Below are 27,587 nucleotides of genomic sequence, written 5' to 3'. Positions count from 1 at the left end.
TTTAAGATTATCCCTGTTTGATTTGAGATTATACCATATAGAACATTGATGGAACCCAGTTTATTTACTGTTTCATGAACGGAACGGAAGGAGTCCTATCAGTGAATGATTCAAAGAATACATCTTATCCAGTCAACCTTATTGTCTCATTTGTAATAGGCTACATTGCCCCATAACATCAGAATTATAACTTGAACATGGTTTCTTTGCATTTTACGTTAATTTAAAATACATTTTAAAGATACATTTTCACATGAAAATCCAACTCAACGTGTCCTCTATTCTGCATTTCTCCCCCTGGCTTTGAGAATTTCAGTATATTTACTGTTTAACTGTAATGCTAGTAAATACACAAAATATTTTATATGAATGAGCCACTGACTGAAGGTTTGATAAGACTTGTGTTGTGACCAGTGTGTAGGTATAAACAAAGACATTTGTGTTAGTTGTAAGTTATTAATTGACTACATGGAAAACACTAAATTCTCTTAAATATTAATGATAGAGGCCAAGGGCAGTTTGAGGGTATTGTATGGGAAGTAGCATATTAAGATAATGGTAGAGGTGATAGACAGAAAAGAACTGAGTGTTACAGCACCACACTGTGGACACATTACACAGTGGTCCAGAAATAGAAGATACTATATGTTTGATGAATACAATTGAGTGAGTAAACAGTATCATAGTGTATCCGTTTTATAAAACCAACATGGAAGCAACAAATTCTAAAGGCAGCACATCAAAACTGCACTTGTCATGTCATCTTGGTGAGCTCTCCCCAGTATATGCGATGAATCTATACTCCAGGTCTTTCTCTTGTTTCCTTGCATCAAGTTCCTCCTGCAACTTCTTAGCCTATGACAAAATTAAGAGAATGAAGACATCCACACGAAAGGGAACACCAAAGCCACACTCTTATTCCAGAGGCCAGTGTGTCTCTTTCAATCAGTGTGATTAAATGATTGACTGGTTGTGTGATGTCATGTAACAGACCTCCTCCATGTCGTGCCTGGCAGCTGCTGTCTCTTCTTCCACTGTGCCCCTGGGCCTCCTGCGTCTCTCCTGCATCATCTGAACATGAACTCTGATTCGGTGCTCCAGCTCCCGGTCTCGTGCCGCTCTAGGGTCACGGGGGTCATTTGTCCAGGAAACACCAATCACACAAGACAAGGTGTTATCTCATGTTTCTCTTTAGTTTGTTTTTCACAGCGTGCATCTTTGTTTGTGTAACGGTACTAACCTTAAGTACAGACTCTTGACATGGTACTGTGTGACTACATTTAAGTTTGAACACACTATACTGGAGTAAATGTATGCATTTTACTGTGCGTTAACAGTAACATTATCAAAAGGATCAGGGTATTTGACATCGTCCAACTGTATTACTCTATTCCACTACATGTTTCCATTGAAAGATTCAGACACCCCTTAATGATTCACATGGCTTCTTTTAGTGATTACTATAGGTCAGTTTGAGAATAAAGAACTAGCATAGCAGATTCAAAGAGTTGATGGATTACACAACGCTATACCTTGTCTCCTCAGCCTCCTTCTGAGACCTCTGGTTCTGTAGTCTCTGTTGGGTGTTTCCAGGTTTGACTTCAACACTGTCATGAACGAGAGAATCTGTGGCATATGGAGCTTTCTGTGAAACCTGTGACATGTAAAAGAAGCTTTAGTAAAGAAACATGTTTAAACCTTGTAATGTACCTATAAAAAGGCTGAAAGGTTATTCAGTGTCATATGAACATCCTCAAATTCAGTGTACACACTGAATCTGTTGTACTCATGAGGTGAGATTGAACGTAGTTTTGTCAGGTGTACTTGAACAGTGATAACTAAACACTGTCTGTGTATCTGTGTATGATCTGGTTTGCCGGTGTAGCCAACGTGTCTCTTATGTGTGTGCTAGCCAGTGTCCTTTGTGTGTTTACCAACTGTGGTGGGGCCTCTATAGGGCCGTCTGACTGTAGGACGACCGACTCTGCACACTGCAGATACAAGTTTCTGTTGCTAGCTAGGCCTGTGGCTGTTTCAGAGCGCGTGAGCCTCAGCTTAGTGTCTGAGCCTGACACTAGGGTTTTCAACGCCTGCTCGGAAGCAATGGAAGAAGGGATTCCTGGTTAGTCTCTCTAGTTACTCTACAACCTAGATACATTTGTCATTATTTCACAAGAAAAAAATTCCATTCTAAACTGTACTATGCTGCCCTCTTGTGATTTAAAAGGGAACTTTGGAATCTAAACAAAAGAATGGGTTCCACATTCTGCAAGTCTACCTCTTCTTTTCTTTGTCTCTCAAGCCTTGCCTGCTTGTGCTCCAAGATTTTCCTCTCCTGCATCATTTTTGCATGAGTGCGCCATTCCCGCAGGAGCTCTTGGTCTCTGAGGAGAAAATAAAGAGTGTGTGTGTGTGTGTGGGGGGAGCACTGTGTAGAATCAAGTTGCCTATGAATACTGATCTTCAGTGAGTTGTAACTCATTCAGGTTAGGAGTGGGTAGGAGTTGGGGTAGCACAAGCTAAACTACATGCTTCATAATTTATTTACATACCCCTTATTGGCATTAGCTATGGGTTTTACAGACATTTACATGATAAATTGATCCCTCACTTTCTGGCACTTAATCATTTGCCAATTTGACACAATACACCCCTGCTTTCTGAAACTGCAAGGTAAGAGAATATTCTCTCTAACCTTCGGAATTGTACCTATTCCCTTCCTAACTAGTAATGTATGTGACTCAATGATCACAACCACCTATAGGCTGTATTCTGGTGCACTCTAGGACTGGGCTTTGGAGAAACTGGCAATAAAAAACTTACTTCCTCCTCTGTTCTAAAATGGCTTGTTTCTCTTTAAGCTCTTTCATTGCAGCCAGTCTTCTCTCCTCTGACCTCTGCCAGTACTGCGTGTCAAATGGATGCAGCTCGGGAAATATGCCCGCTTTGGTAATCTCTTTATTTCTGACAAATAAATTGAAAGAAATGTTTGTATTTGCAGCTCTCAGAAGAACAGATTGCCTAGCAGATTGCCTGTGGGATTTCACACAACGAAGGACAGTATACAGTCCTGTTGTATAACTAGAGACAGCAGCACCAAGGTTCTTCCAGGGACCATAAGAATGTGCAATTCATGTACTTGAATCAAGGACACAGAATACTATGTAAAATTGTATGGGAGTAGTACCCCCTCTTACCTGGAGATATGAGAGTACAAGGATAAAGGGATCAGGACTGTAAAGGTACTGCAATTGAGATGCTCTCTTAGATTCCGGCAAAGGACACTGTTAGCCAAAAGCACAAATCTGGTTCACTTACCTTTTGACAACAGGCAGAGGGTATGTCTTGTGACCTTTCTCTCCCTCTGCTGCCCTGGGCAGACATGCCAGGGTTAGTGCTGCTGCCCTGGGCAGACATGCCAGGGGTGGTGCTGCTGCCCCATAGTCAGATTCAGCCCTGTCCATCTGGATCATCTTCTGTTTGAGTTCCTTGAACCGGCGCATCTCATCCTCATTCACCACCTCCTCACACAGGTCCAGACTGGACTTGACAAGTTCTGCCAACTGCAGCTTCTCCACAGGAGGCATGTCTGGCGCCCAAGCATGAATAGCATAGTTAGCATAAAATGGTTTTGACAGCAATATTAGTGTATTTTCTTCTCCTCTCTGCTGTAGAAATGAACCAATTCTGATTTAATTGGTAAACCAAAGTAGAATTCAAAGAATGTGTAAGGATGAAATATAAAAATGTTAAACGCCAAAAATTTAAGACAGTACAATAGGGAATATATATCTTGCTATTAAATGACATATGCATTAAACACGTACGTAAGTATGATCAAGACATTTAAGGTGTTATCATTTCAAATTAGATTTAGATGTCTGAATTATGACATCTTAATGAGCTCATACTGTCCCTGTGATGGCAACATGATATTCTTTGAGATAACATTATATTTTCTTTGGGAAAATGAGCCTGGCTCCCCCTTTAATAACATTTCACACAAAGAGATAAATAGATAGGCAGAGTCTTTGTTCAAGGTGCAGGTTTGGCTGCGTTTCTGCTGGGAGGCTGAGTCGGGTTGGTCAGGATGATTAGTTACAGACAGTGTTTGATGACAGAGAGCACCCGCTATAGGCCCACGGATTATCGATCATTTTCATCTGGATAAAAATGTTACAAAGTAGATCTGCACAAAAAAAAGTCAGCCCTGCTGCACACGTCGTCTCCAAGGGAACAGAAGTCACACCACTGAAGTGGAACCAGGGCAAGAAGCTATTTTTGTGACCAGTCTTCTTTTCTTATGCAAAAGAACAGATGGCTGGGATGTGTTCGAGGAGGGCAAACACTTATATACACACACACTTATTGGTTTGCATTGTTCAAGTTCAGGCCAAATCTATACAATTTTTTTGTTCACCTGGAAGAGGGTTCCGCACACTGACTGGTCTTACAACCATGGCACCCCTTAGAAACTGAAGGATGCACTGAAGTCCCTGCTCCACAATCTCTTGAGGTGGGAAAATGATGGGGCAATGCCTCAGACTCAGGGCCCTGAGAGTGATCACAGTACCTGAAAAACACACCGCAAATGTATTTGGAGACATTTAACACTAGTGGAAAAAATCCTTTGGGGCACACTATTTATTTTTTAAAGGATATGGATCCTAAACTCCCCCTAAGGACAGAGCTGGAATGTTGTGTGGTTGTCTAATTTCAAGTTTAGTGGAAATCACCAGCTGGTCATCAGGTGACTGATGGTTTACTCACCCAATTCTAATGGTAGCTCCTTGATTGGATTTCCCTCCAACAGCAATGTTTTCAGAGACCTGAATGAAACAAGATGAAAATATATGGGAGTAACATAAAATACAACTAGAACCTCAATGTTTAGGTCTGGTGTTATGTCTTTACATACAGAATACCTACCTATGGCGACCAATTTCCGCAGGGAGTGCAGTGATTTGGTTATTTCTGAGGTCTAACCACACCAAATTTGACAAACTGGTGAACAGAGAATCCGGAAGACTGGATATTTGGTTACCTTCGAGATACAAATTCTTTCGAGAATATGTTAGCAGTTAGATATGACAACACTGTATGAATTAAATCATAATATGAGGAGCTGACCACCTATAAGCATATCCCATTGATTAGTAGGTTTGTTTACCTTTAACATATAGGTCTTCAAAATGCTATCCTCAATATCCTTTAACTTTCTTCTACTTAGATATAGTGTGTCAGAAGTCACATATTCAGTTAACTGCATAGGATCAACATTCTCAGGTGGGATGTGACCTGTCTGTGGTCTGACAGAATTATCACCAAAGTCAATGCTTAGATGGAGATCAGGTATTCCCTCCTCTAAGTATGACATGGCCGCGAGTTTGCTTTGTTTTGTTGTTTCTTGTGGTCAGAGTAGAATTTCTCAGCTCATCATCTAGGAAGCATCTTTTTTGTCAGATTCTTGGTGTCGATGAAGCCTAGAAATATACAAACACATGTCCATATTCAACATAAATCTGTCTATATATTTGTTTTCAACAATGACAACAATGTTATCTAAGATCTTGCACAACAAGCCTGCCACTGTAGGCTTCATCTTGCCATAAAGTTTACCTACTGAGTACTGTACACGTCTTAACGCTACGCAAACGTCATGGCTGTAGTAGCAACTGCTACTGTAATCTACCAGACCGTTTCTAATCTAGCTAACCTAGCTTGCTAGACAGTACAGTTTTAATAATTAGTCTACAATTTGTCTATAATTAGACATCAGTGCTGCAGTGCTAGCTTGATAAATAACAGGCTACAGTACTGTACATCCTTAACTAGCTAGTTAGCTAGCAACAAGCCACAACTTTCAAATGTTGCACTTTAAAAGAAAGAAACGCTCACGTTTAGATTATAGATTAGTACCAAGCAGGAATCAAACATCGTAAAAAACACAAATTCCCATAACATCTTGTCTAGCTAGCCTATTTTATGATATATGTACACATGTAACCATAACAACCAGAGCCTGGCTGCAACAACAAGAAGCACACCGCCGGTAGAGCTAGAGTCACACTACAAACGGTGAGAACAAGTGCATTTTAATGACACAGCCATTTTATATATATATATATATATATATATATATATATATATATATATATATATATATATATATATATATATATATATATATATATATATATATATATATATATATATATATGTATATATACTCCCCCACACAAACACAATTAAATCAAGTTGCACGATGCCTCCGATGTTGAATGTTATTCATTGGGTTGAGCAGCGTTTTACTTAAACAGCTATTGATAAAATAAACTTTACATTCAATTGTAATCTACTTGAAAATGTGCGCACAACATCCTTAGGAATCTCACTAATAATGAATACGACTGTGCACGCACCTAATCCATGTCACCTATTATAAACGCATGGTGTCGGGGAGATAAAGTGTTAACCATTTTTTCAATGAGGCGCCACCCATCTCATAATTAAATCCGTAACTGTCTGATTTCAGTGAGAGGTAGCCTAGCCATACAGCTCAACGGTTCTGGAACTGTGTGTCTAGCTTCCCCTGTTTGACACCTTCATAGGCTATTATCGGTCTTCTCGGAGGCTCTTTCTTCAGATGCATGACAGAGGGGGCTACGTCGACAAAAAGTGTCACACTGTCACACTCACTGCTCACAGAACATAAGTCAGTTCAGGACGGAGGAGAGAGAGCAAAAGAACGGGGTTGCTTGTGATCTGTACTGTAGCTACTCCGACACAAGCAAGTGAAAGGTATTTTGCTCATTAGATCCGATTGCAGACCTCTAACCTACTCGTCTTCTTGGTTTATAGAGGCTAAAGTCGCGGTGCGCAAATGCGAGAAAAAAACTGACAAACATTAACATTGGCGATTGCAATGTATTTGTCCAACGTGTCCAACACAGAGCAGTAGTTTTTCAAGAGGCGAGGAATGCTATCTGAGCTCACGCATCAATGTTTCACTGGGGCAAGTGGAAGAAGAGGATGGGCGCGAATAGTTCTTCAAAGAGACCGGTCTTCGATGAAAAGGAAGATGGTAAGCAGCTATCATACCTTATAATCTGTTAAATAAACGAAATGATTATAATATTCATTTTAAGCTAAACTAAGCCTAACTTTTAGTTTATACACCACTCAGAAGTCCAACGCGAATCCAGGAAGTTACAATGTAACAGCAACGGAATGGCCATAAGTCTCAGGGATGATGTTATGCACATTTCTCATGAACAATGTCATTAGTTTTGTGTAACAAAACGAGCTGTATTTTTGCAGCTATGGAAGTAGTTGTTTACAACTAAGTAGAGGAAAGCTAGTCAAGTCGGGGGTGTGGCATCAAACTTGGAAGTGATTATGTTCAAATAACACAAAATATCGCATCCCTATTATTATAAAGGATTGAAGCTGACAAGACAAGCTTTTCTAGCTGTAGTCGCTGCTTAAAAAAAAAAACATTCCTGCCGTCAATTGAATAATTGCGAGAAGATTAATAACAAGCGTAAAAAGGAATATTAATTTATGGATGGTTGTCAATGCATGAATAAGCCCTGGCCCTTGGAACTGTACCAAAGATGCTTAGAATGTCTGTTCGTTAAAATTCCAATGTTACCAAGGAATTATCTCAAATGATGGATGAGCCTACTAAGACACAAGAAGAGTCAAAGTAAATGAGGTCAGTCCACTGCAGAGTTACATGGTCATATGATTGAGATGGATTGCATGTGTGTGTGTGTGTGTAATTACAAGACTGACCTATTTACAGGCTGCAGGCAACATTCATGTTGTGTGTCTTGTACTTCTCTGCATCAGAGTAAGGCTAGGGAAATTATTTTGCAAGTCAGGGAACACAGACTGCCTTTGTTATGTAATATTCTTAAAAGAAAAGGTCCCTGTTTTTGTCAAATAAGAAAATGAGAGTGTTGGAGATAAAGTGAGAGGTTCAGTTTCTCTCCTTTTTTAAATCCTTCACTTTTGATGAATGGAGAAGCTTGAGGATCAAGGCAGTCCTGGCTAGTTTACTAATGTTCAGTGGGGAGATTGAGATTGCCTATCTTCTTCATAACACTCTTATGTCAACGTTATAAGGCTTTAAAGACACTTGTTCACCATCCTACTATCTCACATGAACCTCCTATCACTCTGATTACTCCCTGCTTTCACTCCATCTCCCGCAGTTCACTTGCGTTATCCCCATCATCCCCATCATCAACAACAATTATAGGCTGATGAACAGAAGATGCCATCCGTGTGCTGTGGTAGAAGAGAGAGGTTGATTATATTTCTCTCACAATGTTATTAACATTCTCCTCGGGGCACAGTTCCCTCCTTTAGCCTACACGGTAGAAATAGAAAGGGAAGACGTGCCAGTTAAATTAAGGAAAGCCTCTTTCAGCATACATATACTGTATAAGACATTTCAAATACTTTAAATAGTCACAATGTAATCTACCAAGTGCCATGATATCATTTCCCCATAGCTGAAATGGGAAAGCAGCCCTTCCTCATGGAAGTGAGGAAGTTTCATACAAAAGATTCTGGATCTTCTTGAGTTTTTAAAAACAGCAAACAGCACATGGCCTTTGTTAAGCAGAACATTTTAACAATGCTTATCTTGATGGTTGCTAACATAATGAAATTCTCCCGTTGATGTCCAAGCCGGACTGCCGGACAGCTATTCATGCTGACTGTTTGATTAGCAGGGGACTAAGAAGTCTATTACATTGATTGGGGCATCTCTCTTTCCTGCACCAGTCTTGATTGCCAGTTTGTCAGATACACTCAAAGGATCATGGCGTGTCAGTCTTGTGACTGTCATTCCCACTGCTCAACACTTAACTGTCGTTTTACAAAGGTCATGTAAACTGGATCTGACTGATCTGTTGAAGTATAAGCCAAGCATCAACACGAAGGAGTGCTTTGAAAGAACTCACCTAAACGTCAAATGAAATACATGTGTTTTAAAATAAGATCTTTGAAACGTAAGATGAGTGCAATATAATTTGGAGATCCATTTGAGGATATGTACCCACAAGGCATGCACTCTAGTCTGCTTGCTTTCTCCCTCATGGACTACACAAACAATGTTATGTGCACTGACATTGTGTGTTTCTTTGTGGTGCGACATAGAGAGAGAGAGAGCTTGCAAATGTCTGTTATTGAGTGTGTGTTTTTCATCAGAAAATGAAGTACAGATTTGTGGTGGAGGGATAAAGATAGACAGGGAGAGCAAGATGGCTCATTACTTGCACTGAATACAGAGTCCCTTTTTTCTTTCATCTCTAGCATTAGGCTTGTCTCTCAATTCATCTCTTTCCCTTGCTCCCTCAATTCAACTAAGATCTGGCCTGCAGCTGTTAGCCTCTCAGGCATAATTGCACTTACAACTAATCCAATATGTTGCTGATAATCTACTAGTTGTATTGCTGCATTGTCTGACCATTGATACAGTATAAGTATGTGAATCTAGAGTAGGAGAAGTACACAGAATGTTCTAGCACAGTAGTGTACTGTACATGTACGCACAGAACATAGACAGACAGTACATTCTAAGATGACTTCCATTATGCTACTATCTGAGCCTGCCTTGTACTTGCTCCAGGTAATGTGGCAGAGATAGCACTGCTAATGTCAGAGTGAAGGTGTCTACAAAGAGATCAGCTCAGCTGGGTGCAGAAATAAAAAACAAAACAGGGAAGAGAAAGGTCACTCAATGTGTGTTTGTGTGTGTGTGTTAATGTTTGTCAGTGTGTGCGAGTGTGTTCACACCCTGAGATTGCAATTGATGTGAACTCAGTGGGATGGACTAGAACCTGTCATAAAGTCAGTGTGTATTCTCTCACACCTGCACACTCCTTCTCTTTTCCTACCACATCTACAGTATAAATGCTTATTCTTTGTATTCCTTATCATACTATTTATAATTATTTAATAGTTTTCCTATTATTACAATCATATGGGAAAACCTCAGAATTTGCCTAAACAATTTTTTTGTCATCAGTGGTGACATCCCCAGAAAGTTTGAGCCCTCCCAGCTCCAGGGACAGCGGCCAGGTAGTGGGCGCGGCCACTTTAAACTGTTTCCTCCTCCCTACTCAGCCAACGAGCCTCACGGCGGAGACTCGTTTGTTAATCACCCCTCAACAGAGAAGCTGAGCTGACAGGGCTCAGAAGGGAAGAGAGCCCCGAGCCAGAAGGGCATGGAGGGAGAGAGAGAGGGAGAGTCAGATTGAGGAAGAGAGAGAGAGAGGGAGAGTCAGATTGAGGAAGAGAGAGAGAGAGACAGCAAGAGACGCCCCTTGCTGATAATGTATCAAAGTATCGTTTTTCTTTTGTTAATTAAAACGCACGTGAATGCAGTTGTCCGCTTTTTGTATGAGACCTGAATTGTATAAGTCTCAGTGCCCTGTCTCTCTGTGGCCGTCACCATTGGTGGAAATCCAGGGGTGGGGGGGGGGGGGTGGATGGGGGGAAATAACCCCCCCAATATGCATTACAACAAATGTGTAAATCTACTGAGTATGATATCATATGGCATGGAAGAAAGGAGATCACAGCTTTTGCTGAGCCTCACCGTGGTAGGTGGCGTTAGATTGACTCTTCTGCCGTGCAAGAGCAAGTCATCAAGAGAATAAAGGTCCATCTCAAAATCTAATTCTCAAACTCTGCTAAAGGAAATGAATAAATATAAACACCAACGTTTTGGGATCAGATCAGAGGTTTTAAATGGCTTCATTTCCATGTCTAAATCCTTGCTTTTAAACCAGGCCTATGTGTTGGGGTATGTTTTTGTGCGTGTACATATGTACGTTCAGAGCGGAGTGCTGGATTCCCTCTGGGCAGAGCAGGAAAAGCAGCAGACTCCCATCTTTTCATTGAGCCGCTACAGTCGACACACTGCACAGAGATGCGCGTTGAAAACAAACAGGAATGTGCTGGAAAGGTTTAGAGAGTACCTATGCAGTCAGGCAAAGGAGCTACTTTATTAGTCGGGGGATGAGGTTGGAGGAAGGCAGCGGTGTAGCCATGTGCGTCCTCTTTATTAGAGTGAGGGACAAGCTGTCTGTTGGGCAGTCCCTCTGATGTTCTGTCATCGCGCCACCGTGCCTGTAGAGCCGTGGGCTCTCCTGTGATGCCTGAGGGGGGTGCCGCTCTTGCCTCAGTGACACGCTCATTCATGAACCACTTACTGAATCATTCTGTGCCACCATCAAAGCTGACAGTAGCCACTCCCCCTCAGCTGCCTATTGGCTCCTGAGGGAGCATATATGCTATCGTCAGCTTAGATTATAGTCCTTTATAAAATATACAGGGCTAAGTATGTAGTCACCTCAGGGGATCTGTCATGGGCCATTCAGTTGCACTGTCAGGAGAAAACATTGGATGATGGTTAGGTTAATGTAACTTTATTGTCATCTGGAATGAAGCAGTTGACGTTGAGAGTATTATGTGTAGTTTACTAGGTCCTCTGTCCTAGATACCTGGGTACTCGGCTGACAGAAGGTAGGTGTATCTGGGCCATAACACAAGGTGTCCTGTTCCTACCCCAGCCCCAAACCCAGAGCTGAGGGGAGAACTGGGCCAGCATCCATTTACACTGCCTGAACACACACCCAGGCAAACTCACACATTCACATGCACAACATATGCAGACACATACACGCTAAGTCAATGTATGAACCTAGAAATGCCATCAATTAAAATTGTGAAACGTGAAAGTCATGAAGTATGCTCTTCCATCCAATGTCTGTGCCAGTTGTTACGATGTTTGTGTGTTTATTTGTGCATGGGTGCATTCATGTGAGAACAGGTAGTGTAAGAATGTATTATTCATCACTTTGTGTACTTTTCACCTCAGAAGAGATTAAAATAAAACTGTAGTCTAGCACACACACACACCTTTTCCTCACAATTACCCCTCAGTCACACTCTCTTGACACAACCTTTGGGCCTACGCACGCAAACACAGAAAATACTGTTACGTGTTCTATTTATACTATCTCTTGCTCCTTTCCCCTCCTCGCTGTCTTCCCATTTCTCTGCGCCTTCATCCTCTCCCCTGTCTCTAAATAGATATTTAATGTTTTTCTCTGTGCTCTCTGAAGAGGCTAATATGGTATTTTAACCCTGCAGCACGGTCCACTACTTTTACTCAGACGTTTTACTGCCTTGTGGTCTGTTGATCCAGTTGGAGTGTGTGTGTATGAGTGTGTGTATGAGTGTGTGTGTGTGTGTGTGTGTGTGTGTGTGTGTGTGTGTGTGTGTGTGTGTAAAAAAAACAGGATGAAGAAGTTGGAGATGAGAGAGCAGCACCTATGCAGAGCTCCAGCCTCAAGGTCCTCTTTCTCTCTCTGAGGCCTGATGTGGTCACTGACCTGGTTTCAGAGTGCTGATTCTGACTCTCTCACAGTGAGAACCATGCAATGACCTTAGAGAGGTTGTTGTTCTAGGACGCTCTGTGGGCCTTTGCATGACTGCCTGGACATTGGCGGTGGCACATGCAACGTCACCGCAGGCCAGCCAATCTCAGCGACTTCTCTCTGAATCCCGGTGAAATAATGGATCATTAAGGAGAGTTTAGTGTAAGGTCACCACAAAGCCCCCCAATGTTTTATTGATGAGCCAAAACTCCATGAATAAATGATGTGCTAATGTAACACCAAGAGTTGTGAATCACAGTGAATTAGTTATGGCAGTAGAGCGAAAGAATGCTCTGAACCATTGGATGAGTTGGCACCAGCACCACAGACAGACATACATACATACATGGACTCACACGCACACGCACACACATACACACACATACACACACACACACACACACACACACACATACACATACTCAAACACGTACGAAGTATTGTCATGGTAACCTCAGAAGTTTTCTTGTGACTTCAACTGCAGTTGTTTTGACAGTGACGCTTCGTTGCACACATCTGTGCAGAAAGTATGAGAGTCCCTGTGCATCATTGGTTCCATTGTGGACAGCTATCTGTCATCCTCTCTCTCTCTCTCTATCTCTCTCTCTCTCTCTCTCTCTGTCTCTCTCTCTCTCTCTCATTCTTTCCATCTCTCACAGCATTGGTTCTTAAGATTCCCTCCTGTTGCGAGTGGTGTGCAAGAAATCACATCCACTTTTTTGAATCTCAGCAGTCCCTGTTTGTTCAGATTTGCTGTGCACTTGAGTGGTCGTATACATCTGAAAGTGAGAGAACACACACACACATTCAAAATCATAGGCCTATAAACTTTATTGACATTGGCAGTTTGGACCTGACTTGTTTTTAGTGCTGCGCATATAGGATTAAAATGGCCTACCTATCAAGTCGCGATGAGCAGCAGTGCGTTAAATCTGTGTGTGCGTGTGTGTGTGTGTGTGCATGCTTCTGCTGGTGGAACCGCAAACGAGGCATATCAGTCCTGTAAGCGTAGAGGCACTCTGCCACCATTGCCAAATGCTAGCTGGTCTATAATGACAGGCTAACAGAGAGAGAGGGGCAGAATGAGGCTCCTGTGAAGGCCTGTTGCAGGGGAGAGGTCAGTAATGCCCTTACTGAGTCCTAATTACCGCAGAGACTTTAAAGGGTATCTGAAATAGAGAATCATAACAAAGGCAAAGTTCAGAACCAATCCACGAAATGGCCATTTCAGTTAGGCTGTAGGTGAGAGAACTACTTCTTTACGGAAGAAGTAGTTATTGAGATAGTTTAGTGGTGAGACAGTATACAGTGTGATCCAGAGCATTGGGGAAAAGTGTTCAATCTTGGAAATGGAATAGACTGTGGGAAAACCTGATTACTGGACCATTTCCCCCCTCGATCTGAGTCTGAAGATAATCATTGATGCTAAAATAAGAGGACACAACCACACAGGAAAAATCAATGGCTTCCATTCGCTGCTGGTGAGCCACCCAATAACACGCTGGGGGTTGATGCGCCTGGTCTGTGCCCCCTATCGATCTTCTCCATGACTCCCAACAGTTCAAGATCATTCTAGAGTGATCACATTAGCACGTTTATGCATGCGTAACAGCTTTTTCTTTGAAAAGTTACATTCCTTTAATTGGTAACAAAAATCAATATTGTGGAAGTCTGTTCTTTTATCATAATAGAATACCAACCTTGTATTAAAATGCCTTTGAGCACGACACATCAAACTTATCACGAAGGACAATTACAAAAGCCTAAGAAGCATCTTCATATGACTATATGTACTAACGTGGAATGGTCATTAAACATATACTGTCGCTCTGCCTCTTTTTCCATGCTCACAGCCTTGTACTTGGGAGATCAATGGAAATGCATCCTTGAAATTCCCCTGATGTCTAAAACAATGAAGCTGCTCAAGCTCATGAGTATTCATGAAAGACTGTTTAGAGAGCCAACAATTAAACTGTATTAGGACTCCAGTGTACAAAGAGAAAATCAGGATGGCTGCTTGACGATGATAGTAATTTACGTAAACAGAATCGTCAAGTATAGTCCTTAGCATGGTGTCAAGGCATTTCCCCCTCAAGCTCTAACTGGATCATGGCACAAGCGGACTTTGGTTTGTAAGCAATTGTTTTGTGGTCTTCTTGTGCTCATAATGACAACGTACCCATGCTAAAAATGAGCTAGAATCTTTTATCTATTTAAAGTGTGTTGCCGAGGATCAGTTGCAGTGGGCAGTGTGGTTCTGCATGAGTTAGGATTTTCCTGTGACCTCGTGCAAATCTAGTTCACAAAAGACGAAGAAGACAAGCCACGTTGCGGTTGTCTCCGGAAACACGTTGTTCCGAGGCCGGCAGAAACGTTGGCTGCTCGCGCGGTGAAGACAGAGTTCCAAACACCTTGCGAGGCTCCTCCCCCGTTTTCCCAACCTAAAGACCTGCCAGTCAAGATCAGAGGAGCGCCGAGGCTGACCTGAAGACGGCTCACAACCAGAATAACTAAGCCCTCATGAAAAATGAAGCTCGCCACTAGCGGACTCTTCATAGATCCGTGTGGCAGGAGGCACAAGGGAGCCGAAGCCTGGCCCGAGATGGCCTTGTTTGGGTGTTCATCCTCTAAGAACCCATGTGGCATAGTAGTGGCTTCAGCTCTTTTCTAGTTCAGCCCATTAGATATACTGTATGGCTTACTACTAGCATGAAATATTTAGTAATCATGTTGAGGGAAGTAGTGTCTGTCTTGATGCAGGGCCTTATGTAGGTCAGCTGTGTGATATGATATAATACTGTGTGTAGGGCGATGGACCAGCTGTGAACACTCATGGGTGCATAAGCGTAATCTTAGAGGAGAAAGAAAGGTACAGATCGATCACGGAGGGTTTTTTATCCCAGCCAAATCAAAGGGTTCCAAACGCTTTTCGATAGTGCACCCTGCACAGAGTGCATTCACTCTGTGATTTGATTATGAGTTGATGAGTTTGTGAGTTTGAAAATGATGGTAGGAAATGTTAGGTGGAGCTGAGGTGATGTTCATTTCCAATGATACAATGCATAGCCTCATTTTCTATGTCTAAGCTTTGTAAGGACTGAGAATTACCAATGTTGGGCCTCTGACTAGATACTGCATGTCATGCCATTTTAGAAACCCTGGAAAGATTAGAATACCTTTAGCAGATCAACTGCTTCATCATACTATTGTAAATGTGTTGAGTGGATTACTTACCCTTCCTCCTTATTATAGTTAAAAGTAGTTGTTTCACATTGGTTATAGGCTTTGCATAATGTGTGTCTTTTTTGTTGTTGAATTGTTAGCAGATACCACACAACCTTGTAGTAGCTGTGTCTGTGTCTTCTCATATTTAGATTTTGCTTCTACACTTGGAAGCTCCACATAAATGGCAGACTCTTTGCAGTCTGTGTTCAGTTGTAGCTGGTAGATCAATGTGCTCTTTTGACATCCAAGGTATTAATTGCCCCCTCTAAAGGCACTCTGGTTTCTTCCCAGACCTTGAAAACGTCCCACGTATTGCTCAATATATCCATTTCAGATAACAGTAGGATGGTAACACCAGACAAGCCTATGGATTATAATGTGACACTCCTCCCAATTAGATATTACCTTTGGGAACCCCGGTGCAATTGAAGAGGCTGCATAATGTAGCATTTGATGTCTTGGTGGTGTCCTATAATTTACAAAAATGAAGGTATCGATGCCTGGCTTATCGCCAGGTATCACTGCGGTTTTGTTAGTCTTATAGGGCCACTTGAGTTATGTCCAATTCACCAATCAGGGTGACAACTGACATCGTTTTGTGGCTTCTTTGAACTTAATGCTCTGTACTTTTGATATAATTTGAATATTCAGGTATTTTGCCCCAAGAATTGTCCTGTTTACTAAGAGCCTGTTTATAACTAGATATCTAGTCTAGAAATATTTGTCAACCAGGCAATGACACTGCATTAATTGTAAAACAACCTCCCAACATCTGTTCATAGTGAATCCTGCCTCAGCTAGCGGTTCCTGATTGTAAGTTGAACTCACAATTCAGCAGCATCTGCGTGCTTGACAAACCCTCACCAAACCCCCCACCACCACCACCATCACCGCCACCAACAACACCCCCCCCCCCCCCCCTCACCAACACTCTTTGTGCCGGGAGCAGTGACTGTGATGGTGATTAATAAAGAACGGCTCATGAAAACTACATCATCTCTATTCATAATTAATGCCAAAATATGACAAAAGAAGCTCAGTGCCTCCAAGCAAATTAGTCATTTTCATTTATTTATGACACTTCATTGGGAGAGATTCTTCACATGGTCTTGCATAGTAATCCGTTGTGTTTTGGGCACAAATCTTTTCTCAAATCTGAACCATGTGTGTTTAGAAAAAAATAATCTTAGATTTAAATTTCACAGGCTGTACCCTAACCTCTCTGAATAATAAGACAATGTTTTCCATGTGTACAGTACTTTCTTAACACTCTGAAACTAAGTGCTTGGGGCAGAAGTTTGTATGTTGGCATCAATGTGGTATTGTTTTAAACCAAATGTTCCCACTCCAACAAACTGCATCTTGCTTTAAGTTTAACTGTGAGTATAATTAGCTTTGTAGGTGATAATTACGCATGATAGAAATCATGTTCGGTAGCTCTCACACACTCTCATACATCCATATTCATACCCACCATCCCGCCTGACTGTGCTCGATCTGATGTTCTTTATTGAGGGCAGTGCTAGCTCAGTCGTAGTGTTGCCAGGTCAGCCATAAATAGTAGATGGAGGACTGCTATGTAGAACTACAGTAAGGCCTACTGTTCAGCAAGACCTCATTAACCCTCTCCCACTGCTCCAGTGGTCAACACAGCTGTTCTGATGGTAGCTTTTGTTGTGTTAGAACATAATGGGGAGGGACAAATGTAACACTTGAACACCTGTCCCACGAGACCTCCCAATGAGATGACGCTCAAAGTCTTACCTTACATTCAAGTGCTACTACTAAGCAGTAATCAAACATAGCTATTTGTCATGGCAGTGAAATGGAGATTCAGTCAACTTCCGGGAGGTAGGTAGACAGACAGATAAGTCCGAAATGCTGTTCAGTCATTATGTTCAGTCCAAATTAAATGATTGATTGTGTTTATTATAGTCCTGTGATGTCCCCGCTAATTTATAAAATGTTACTGTCAAACTTTTAGATTTGTTGGTTGCTATATGACAGATATGTCAGAAAGTGTGTCTCAATAACAATACTGACAATGTATATTATGTCTCACTCTCTCTCAAATACACACACACACACACACACACACACACACACACACACACACACACACACACACACACACACACACACACACACACACACAGCTAATTCTGTCACTCCTGGCTCTCAGCCAGTATCAGCTCTCCCTTGAGGAGCCAATCACCAGGGGAGCCTGCTCAGCACTCTCCCTTGGTGTGTCAGCAACCATCAGCCCTTATAGCCTCAGAGGATGTCACTCCCTGCCAAATCTCCAGCTCTGGAATCTCAAATTTACCCCACCCCGCCACAACGTTCTTGTCATGAGGGTCCCAGCGCTTTTTATGCAGCGTCTACCGAAACCTAAGAGAGGGATGACAGAGTCGACGCAGCATTACCAGACACTTCTGGGCTCTTATCAACTCCACACGTACTCCACTGTCTGCCGTTCAGTGCCACTTAACCTAGATCTGACCCAAATTACGGCATTCACTGTAGTTTGCACAAGGACGTGCCTCTCCTTGGACCCAAGGTAATTTCCTCCAAATGTGCTCGAGCAGCAGAGCGATACCAGAAGATGAGTTGTCATAACGTAATTGTGCTTGCCCTTGTTTTTTGGTGGATTGATGGAAGGCCACCCAGTTACAGCTTGTAATAAAAGATATGTTCTGACCTCCACTGACCTTGACTTCAGATATGCCTTTGATATTAGAATCAGCCCCTGACATGAAACAGTGGAATAAACAGTATTTTTTCAGAGTTTGTCCAAGGGCACTTTTGAAGGAAGGGGACATCCATGAATAAAGCTGAGAAACAAGTGGCAAGGTTGGTTGTTTTTCACGCTTGACAGTGTAAATCAACCTTGAAGGAAATGCAGCAGATGTAAATGTAAGGAACGAGTTGCATTTGTAGTGTCTGACAGAAGTATGTTTGTGGTGGTAAAACCCTTTAACTGGAGTTTGAATTATACTGACTCATTCCCATCAGGGGAAATGTGTCAGTCTATGTGGTCAAAAAGGAGGTGTCTGGCCATTGAAGACAGCTTAAGCCTTGTCTGGAGCGGCAGGCCAGTGACATAAAAGCCCCTTGCCACCTCCCCCATAATTCTCCTCCCAGCGTGACTGTGAGCCAGCAAGCCATAGAGAGAGAGAGAGAGAGAGAGAGAGAGTGAAAGAGAGAGAGAGGGGGGCCTGAGGGAGAAAGGAGGGCTACAGGAAGCAGCGTGTCTTTTCTAATTACCCGCCTGGCGTGAACAGGGCCGAGGATTTAGTTGCCAATTCAAAAGAGTGACTTCATTCACAAGGCGGGGGGATAAGAGGGAAGGGTAGGGGGGCTGGCTAGCTACCTACATTTCTCTCACTCAATGAGTCATTCTTCGAGGAAGCTCTTAGATTCATGATTTTAAAAAGTAGTGCTTGTTCTGCACAGGCCCTTGTTCTGTAATTTCCAAAAGGCAATGGATTCCCCTCTCAGGTTGACAGAGCTCATGGTCTTTAAATCAACCAGACCAGTTTGTTCTGTGACTGCATTGGTGACTTCTATTTGAACATGGGTCCAATTGTATTTCCGAGCAACAGGAAGACAATACTGCTTCAGATCACTGTGCTTCCCTATTTCAATCTTATTTCCTCCAATCCTGCTCCGCTGCGACAACTCAGTCATAACTCTGCCATATGACAGGATTAGCCTTGTACAAGATGTTGAGCTAGGACACACCACACAGGATTAACGCATCTTCCAGACGAGACGAGACATACAAACCCAGGCCCTGTGCCTACTTTCTCCTGGCTGCCTGGCTGGCTTGGTGGCTGCCTTGCTGGCTTGGTGGATGCCTGGCTGGTTGGCTGCCTGGCTGGTTGGCTGCCTGGCTGGTTGACTGGCCAACCCTGTCAGACTCGACCCAGGTACCCAGGTCTGCTGGGTGGGCTTAGCAGCGGGTATAAAAGAATAAAGCAGTTGGCATCTGCCCAGGGAGGGCTTATTCACCCTTGCTCTGATCCGCCCATCTGGGGGCACAGGACGTTTTTTAGAGAGGAGATGGGTGAGTCAGCAGCATGCCCGCTGTGCCCATTGGTGGGGCCCTGTGCAGCCTCACATACAAACTCGCAGACTTGTCTCACACACACACACACACACACACACACACACACACATGCAGTGCACACACACTTAGGGAGGCAAATGACAACAACCACATAGCTGAGGCTAATGTGCTCATAGAACCCCATCTCTAACAAGCCATAAGACACTCTCGTCAATAGAAGTGGGATTGCAAATGAGTCCACACAATCGGTTTGTTTCTCCTGATCCTCTTCAGTCCCAAGGAAGTGGCAGTGCTTTTTTCATTACGGATAATCTGCACAAGTAATGTCGACACAGCTCTATGCTTGTGGGCGTCAGATGCACACCGACAGTTACATTACTCGTATTAAAATTGCTACTTCCAAGTAACTGATGATGTGGAACTTCATCTCTTCTACAATGCCGTAGTGCGTTTGTGTACGTGCGTTTGCAGATTTCTGAACACCGAATGCTGCGTAAAAGGATATTCATGCAAACAAAATTGTAATCTATTAATATTAATAATAATAATATCTGAACAGTACATTGTGTCTCCTATAACTTTTCCCTTTCCCACAATCCCTGACTTTCTTCTGTATTGTTTGGTAAAGGCAACAGAATAACCCATACTGTCCTTCCTTTCCCATTTTTCTCTTTGCAGTGAACTTTGATCATTTCCAGATCCTGAGAGCCATTGGGAAGGGGAGCTTTGGAAAGGTAATACAGCTTCCTTTGTTTTTTATGAACTCTGTGTGTTTAACTAGTTAATGCTGAGCTAAGCCTTCCTATCCACAGGTGTGTGTGAGTGTGATATATAAAGTATAAATACATACCGTATGTGTGTGAGTGTGTGTGTGAGCAACTCTGTTGCCACCGCTAGGGACCCTGGGTAATTCCGTGGCACTAATTAGCCGGCACACTTATTATCTTCGACAAGGAAGCAGAGTGGGGATGGTGAAGTGGGCCTTAAGTAATTACATTTTAATTCCCATTAATCTTATCCATAGCGGTTAATTAATTTAACAGTGGAAGCATTTTGTTGTTTTTCTTTTCTTTGAAACTTTTCGTCTAGTGGCAGCTTGGATCACAGTGGATTTGACCCACCTCTTACTTTCCAATTAGAGAAAAGCATAATAGCTCAGTTTATTTTTTGCACAATGCTTATCCCAAGTTGTGCCAGTTGGGAAACTAAGACTGTCGAGGGCTGTGTGTGTATGTGTTGTGTGGGTGTGTGTGTGTGTGTAAAAATGTGTGTGTTTCTTGTTCTAGTGCCAAACGTCACAATTCCTTTGTATTCTGTCTCAAGGGGCAAAAGTGTGATTGGATTGTGTTGCTATGAGTACAGAAGTTTGAGACCGATAATTGCTTTTTGTTGTATGAAGACTTCTGTGTCTTCATGTAAGTTGGGTATCTGGAACCAATTGGTAAGTTAGTGGATTTTGGAAAGGACAACTGTGACTGTGTTGCACAGAAAAAAAAATCTACAGTTTGACTCGCAAGATCATGACTAATATTTGTTCATAATGCTACAGTTTACACAAGTCTTTGCAATTTCTTCCGTTTTGCTCTTTTCAAACATTCAATCTTTTCGAAAGTAAGTGTCTCTTTTATACAGAAAGCCGGCCTTGACTGCAGAATATATTACCATGTGAATTTATGTTAATTTGACTTATTGCTTCGTTCCTTCAAGCGTCTGTCACTTCCCTTGTGATGTTGGAGGGAGGCTGCAGCAAACCATGAAATCCACAGTAACCAGCCCAGCTCTCTGAGGCCTTGACATTACAGCCCACGTGCTCCATGACCATGAGACCATTACAGCCAGACATGGACGTAGATTGGATATGAAATCCCCATTGGTAGTGTCCTTAATAGTAAGGCACACACACACATTTTCTGGCACATACACAAACAAACACATACACACACACAAACAAACACACTGACATTTGCAAGCACCATCACACATGCACTCATGTTAAAGCGATACCCACACACATAAAGGCAGGTAAACAAATCCATGTTAAATGGTTAAACAAATAACTGTTTGGCCATTTTCGGTGGAAATGCATTCTTAGTGTTTCACCCATATAGTATGGCCTTCCCCTGCCAGCATGGCTGTAGATAACACATGACTCTGACTCTGGGTCCGGGCATTCAAGCTAGATTCAGCTGATTTTTGGGCTTGGAGGAGGAAGCTAGAAGATAACAGGACCGCCCCAGGCCTCCATAATGCATCCAGGCAGACAGTTGACTGCCTCAGACGCAGACAGACTTCAGATATAGTTTTCTCCGTTTGGAGGTAGTTTTTTCCTATCATTAATCCTTCCTCCGAGTTGGTTGGCATTCAGGCTGCTGTTAAAACAGCATGAATCTGACTGCCCAACAGAATACGGTAGAGGGGTTTGAGTTGTTTGTGTGTCAGTGTGGAGATACTAGATATTATAGCTTCAGAGCACGTACAGGTCAAACTTCTCATTTTCTGAAAATTGGCTCTGTACGGTGTTTGTTGACATGTTTGTGTATATTAGTGCGTGTTTATGTTGTTGTGTATGTGAAGGAGGCGGTTTGTGATGAGTGGAAGCTCTTTTCCCCGCGGTGGGGAGCAGAGAGCCAGGCGTGGCTGGGAGCAGGAGCTCGTCCGAGGGGAATGAAACAAGCTACTCAGTGGGAGAGCTGTTTGGAGCCAGGGACCCCCATGGAGACCACCTCTTTCTGAGAGACATCCTCCAGCTGCAGCCCAGTCACTGGCTCGTGGTATCACTCCATCTCTCTTTCTTTCTTGTGGTTCCACTCTTTTTTCGTTCACTTTCTCTTTCTCTCACGCTCTCTCAAATACTCTCTCTCTTTTTCTCGGTGCATCTCTCTCCATCTCTTACTGCCTGGTGTTGAACATCCCATTTGGTCAAGGCGTTGGATGAGGGGGGGCGTTCTCATTTTCTCACCCCATGATGGAGGTGGTGTGGGCCTCCTGTTTGAAGCTGAGCACCCGGCCTTGCCCGCAGCGGAGGCAGAATAGTCCGCAAGGAATAATTGCCTATATTCTGCTCTCTTTCTATCTCTCACTCTACCTTTCTCCTTTTCCCCTTTTTCTCTTCTTCTCTCATGCTTTACCTCACTCTCTCTTCCTCTTCCTCTCTCTCTCTCTCTCTCTCTCTTGTTTTACTCTTAATCCCCCCTCCCTCTCACTCTCAATTCATGCTACATAGCCCCCAACCAGTACGCCACAGGACTCATTAAGGCTCGGTGCTGGGCCATGTGGGAGCAGAGAAGGCACAGGTCCCGGGGCCCAGCAGGACCGCTGCCACCCGAGACAGCGCCGCCACCCAGCCACCTGACACAATGACAACTCCTTAATGCCACTGCCTGGATTGACATGGATAGAGGGGGAGAAGGAGGGGGCGGAGATGCAGGGGAGCTATGTGAAGGGCAGAGGTGGTCCTGGTGCTCAGCTGGTGGGTTTACAGTGGAAAGGTTGTCATCGTGCTGTGCCTGAACTCTCATTATGATGGCGACCTGTGTGTCCATGTGACAAGGCCGCGGAGAATGGACGGGGAGAGAAGGACGGGAAGGGCGAATGACAGGGAAGAAAGAGAGAGATACCACAGGGTGACAGGACATGGAGACAGGTAGTGTTTTGTGCCAGTGACGTGTTTGTCGTGCGGTGGAAGGATCTCAGGGAAAAGGTCAAAGTCATGACAAGTCTTTGTGAGCAGGTCTATATCAGGCTCTACTGTGGGCAAGACACATTGAGAGCTGGACAATTATCCAGAGAGACTGTCAAAGGGTTTGTTATCCTCATTCTTCATGCTTTTATCCTAACACTGCAGGTGTTCAAGACTGCAGATAAAGACTGGTGGGATTGCGGAGGGGAAGGAAGGTGTGTGTAGATGCACCAAGGCCTTGGGCACCCTATTAGCCCAGAAATGCATGTTCAGAGCTGCAAAGCCTTGCAGTTCTTTCCACAGTATTAGAGCAATACTTCATAAGCAGTCACGGATAGGGTTTAGAATGTTTTGCTTAATCTATGTTTCTTCCTTTGGACTATAAACGTTGCCTTGATGAGCCACTTTGCGGATTGGTGACGTTTTCTTTTTCTGGAGTTTCCGTTCTTTGACGTGAGCAGTTGCAGATAATTGAATAAAGCTGTCGGAATATTGATTACATAGGTTTTCTGTGTCCTCTAACATAAATCATTTTTCAACCATGGATATGTTTGAGGCAAAGTTAGCTCTTCCCTTGTGAAAAACCAAAGGGTTGTTTCTTCTCTGCAGTATTCCTCGGGGACACTCAGGAGGGAAAGGGGTGTTGTAGAAAGATTCCCACAAAGCCTCTTCATCCTCTCAGTCACTACTAGTTCAATTGAGCCATGGTAAGAAACTTTCCCAGCAAGATCTAACCCCCTCTCAGCCATGTCTCACACACAGTGTACATTGTGTGTTCTGTTATTAATGGCCAATATTTTGGGTAATAGTGCATCATGAAGCTCTGCAAATGGCCGTCCAAGCTTGCTAAACACTCTCATTTCTTCCTGCCTGTCAGAAGTGGTAGCGGGCGTGAGGCGGTCCAGGGGAATACATCAAGGGAAAAAAGGGAATTATTTATTCTTGTCTTGGAGGATGACAAGTTCATCAGAGCCTGAAAGCATATATGTTCGCCTCAGCCCAAACTCGGTTTTTGTCTTTGTGAAGGGTGTGTGTAGTTATTTGTTTCTGTGTGTGTCAGCTTGTGTTTGTGTTATCCTATGCTTACACGGTCTCTGTTTCAAATCACTGTTCATGAGTGACAAGTCTTAGACCCCAAGACTGACAACAGAACCTTCCTCCCACACACTACACCCAATGTCTGACCATGATGGATGTCAGCACTTGTATTTCCCCAGAAACACAAACACATTGTATACAGGAGCACAGAGGATAGTCACTCACTGATCTCTGCTTTAACCCTTTCTCCCTTTCTCTGTCCTTTTTCTCTATATGTCCTGTATAAATGTACTCCTCCCTCTCTCTTTCTCTCTATTAATATGTACCCATCCCTCTCTCTTTCTCTCACCTTTCTGTCTCCCCCATTTCCTCAGTCAGTTGTCTTTTGCTTCTGCATGTATCTACCCGGTCTCCCTGAGGCTTCTGGTCCATTTACCTGACCTAGAAAAGGACATCTTATACTTCCTGGCTTCACTAAATGTAAAACCCCAATTTCCCCCCCCCCTTCTCAACATGGCCATGGGTCCCTGGAGTTCCACACTGTGACAACAATTGATAGGGCTGCTAACTATAGCGGAACCAAGGGGATAGCAAGAGAGGGGTTTAGAAAGGTAAACTCACTCAGCCAAGACTGCATGGAGATCCGATGTTCATTATGGTAGCTGGTCCCTCTTTGAAGCGCTACTTGAAAGGGCATTTCTTTACGTAATACTTGAGCTAATAAGCATTTAATAAGAGCATGTGTTAACAGCAAGTGCTGACATGGAGATTAACAAGAGGGGGTGCTCAGAGAAGGTGGGACAAAAGGCTAAGGTATGGGACCAAATGACTCATGAAATAAGTCACTATCAGGTTTTTGTCATTTGAAAGATTAAGAACTGGACATTTATGTATTGGTTTTAACTGGCCTAATTTTACAAGGCCAAGCCTTATGTGAGGCCGAAGAAAATCTTCTTTTTTAATCTTCCCTGACCTATATGTGACAAACAAACAGTAGTGTGTGGTTGGAGCAAGGTTTACACATTTAAGTCAAACCCTATTTGATGATTAGATATTCATTGAGGACTGTATTTTCTGCCTGGTTTCCCGTTTTATACATGTGTTCCAATCTCTCCATTTGGAACTGTCACTCTCATGCATCTATGTCTCCTCCTGTCTCATAAATGTGGCAACGCAAAGCTTTATTGTAAGGTATAAAATATGAATTTGTCCATAAAGCTGGTATTTGAGGAGCTGGTCATATTTAAATAATGTTGACTGTTGGACCTTGTTCCCTCCCTAAGAGAGGAAAATGTGTTCTATTTCTGTTCTGGGTCCCAGTTTACAAAGTGCCAATAGCCTTTTGGTTTAAATCCAAGTAAAAAATCCCTTGAGCTTAATTAAAGTAAGTAAACAACTTGCACCTTTGACATGATGGGAATATTTTGAGTTTGAAAATACCAGTATTCCAAATGAATACTTTTGATGCACTGCATTCATGGGATCAAGCCACTCATCTGTGAGCACCACTTATTGTGTGTTTCTGATTCAGCATGATGAATCATTGTGTGATTGTCTTATACACCTATTCATGTTGGCAAGCTCTTCTGAATATTCCCCAGCATTGCTGAGTGACAGACTCCATTGCTTTGTCAAATAAACCTCAATTATTTATCTTTGGCCTGTTTTTGGCATGGCTTTTGCACCGAATCTTGTTTCTGCATGCATGCTTCCTTGGAATTGCCAGTCATGTATCTGTATCTGTCAAATCTGTCCAATTAAAAATGTATATCCATTTGTACTGGAGAGATACCCAGTCGTCTGACAGCTAGCGGAAGGTTTGGAGGTAGAGGTATTAGGCTTGATAATGGATAGGATGATTATCATTTCTACTCCTTCCCAATGCTTTACAAGCAATTTCTTGAATCTCAGCTCTGGCCTGCGTTGTTATTTTTGCATCAACTATCTTCTCATTAAGAGTTCTTGAAAGTTTTAAACCACACTAGATTAAAATTGAGAGTAATTTGTCTTCATTAAAAATGATGGTTGGTAAGTTAGTGTTTATATACGGCAATGTATTTCTGACAAGCTGCCAAACTGACCTTTCGAGAACTGCGCTTGAGCTCCCGCCAAACTCCATTAGTTTTCTCATTATTAGCCGTTTTCTAGTGTTCTCCCACTGATGGCATCATGTTTGTACACGGAAAATGTCCCTTCTCAAAATGATTTGCAGGAGTTATTCCTGTACTTGGACTGTTTGTGGTCCTTTCGAGGTGCATGTCTTTGGAAGGATGGCAGGTGTTTTTCATCTCAATCCTACACTTGTACACATCTATCCATCCTCCCTTTGAATCTCTCACACATCAAGCGTCTTCCTCCCTCCCTATACTGTTCATAGAGAGAATCAGTAGATTCAGTTTCATCTGTGTGTTGGGGTGTTTGTGTGTGTGTGCATATGTGTTTATGTGTGTTGTTTGTGTGTCCGCCCACCTCCAAAGCCGACTGCTCTTCAGGAGGAGATAACAGGTGTGAGGTGCAGCTGGTGGTCAGAGATTACAGCCAACGTTGTCACAACATTGGGCACCTCACCTCCCAGCCGCAATCTCTGCCACTGTGACTGGAATGTGGAGGCTGCCAGTCGCTGTGATGGTGCCAGGGAATCATCCGGCACTGCTGCAGCACACCACACTACACAGCCACTGACAGTTTGCACTGTCAGTGAGCTGGCACCAACCTAGGCCTGGCCCAAAGTAAAGACTCCCCCTGTTCCAGAAAGGTTGACCTTTTACCATCTCAGATTTCAACATCAAAAGTGAAGCTGAATAGCAGGTGTTCACAATGAATATTTAACAATGAAAGCTAGCCAGCGGGACCATGATGCTTTGGACCGCGCTGCACATTAGCATTTTAAAGATAACTGCTCAGAATTAATTACACTCAATCACCCTCAGAAATGCTAAAGCCCCATAGCCAGGACTTTGATAGTGAGGGTCTCTCAATCTCTAATCATTGAATCGCTAAAAAGTCCATATTAAAATGCAAATACTTATGTAATGAATACAAAGCAAAAAACTTTTATATCTGTGCCTCATAGTTGGATTTGGTTTCTTGGTACCTTTTTGGAATTGGTATA

General features: G+C 42.9%; 2 protein-coding genes across 2 annotated transcripts in view; one reads left to right on the top strand and one right to left on the bottom strand.

The window, feature by feature from the left end:
* Positions 1 to 188: 188 nt before the first annotated feature.
* Positions 189 to 6,091, bottom strand: LOC146268346 (leucine-rich repeat-containing protein 27-like). The gene is made up of 12 exons (XM_084710197.1): positions 5,899 to 6,091; positions 5,171 to 5,483; positions 4,930 to 5,060; positions 4,771 to 4,829; positions 4,421 to 4,573; positions 3,319 to 3,589; positions 2,824 to 2,964; positions 2,279 to 2,384; positions 1,935 to 2,090; positions 1,533 to 1,654; positions 994 to 1,120; positions 189 to 855 (listed from the first exon to the last, which is right to left on the bottom strand). Exons 2-12 carry the CDS (start codon positions 5,375 to 5,377, stop codon positions 760 to 762), a joined length of 1,569 nt encoding a protein of 522 aa, XP_084566323.1. The 5' UTR covers positions 5,378 to 5,483; positions 5,899 to 6,091; the 3' UTR covers positions 189 to 759.
* Positions 6,092 to 6,442: 351 nt separating this feature from the next.
* The window catches only part of stk32c (serine/threonine kinase 32C), a 41,559-nt gene continuing 20,414 nt past the window's right edge, over positions 6,443 to 27,587 (top strand). Inside the window, exons 1-2 of the mRNA XM_084666976.1 lie at positions 6,443 to 7,084; positions 20,437 to 20,492. Of these exons, the coding sequence (XP_084523102.1) occupies positions 7,003 to 7,084; positions 20,437 to 20,492 (138 nt within the window). The 5' untranslated portion in view covers positions 6,443 to 7,002. The remainder of the gene's footprint in view (positions 7,085 to 20,436; positions 20,493 to 27,587) is intronic.

The sequence above is a fragment of the Hypomesus nipponensis genome, chromosome 11, assembly GCF_054491055.1.
Source record: "Hypomesus nipponensis isolate SF chromosome 11, ASM5449105v1, whole genome shotgun sequence".
Lineage (NCBI taxonomy): Eukaryota > Metazoa > Chordata > Actinopteri > Osmeriformes > Osmeridae > Hypomesus > Hypomesus nipponensis.
Note: the sequence above shows the minus strand (reverse complement) of the source record. Positions and strands in the feature narration are given on the sequence as shown.

Excerpts from the sequence above, each read along its gene's own strand:
- LOC146268346 (XM_084710197.1), bottom strand. The coding sequence starts at position 5,377 with ATGTCATACTTAGAGGAGGGAATACCTGATCTCCATCTAAGCATTGAC. Across the intron at positions 2,091-2,278 it reads AGAGACAAAGAAAAGAAGAG|GCGTTGAAAACCCTAGTGTC; the intron begins GTAGACTTGCAG and ends GCTTCCGAGCAG. Across the intron at positions 1,655-1,934 it reads TAGAGGCCCCACCACAGTTG|GTTTCACAGAAAGCTCCATA; the intron begins GTAAACACACAA and ends TACATGTCACAG.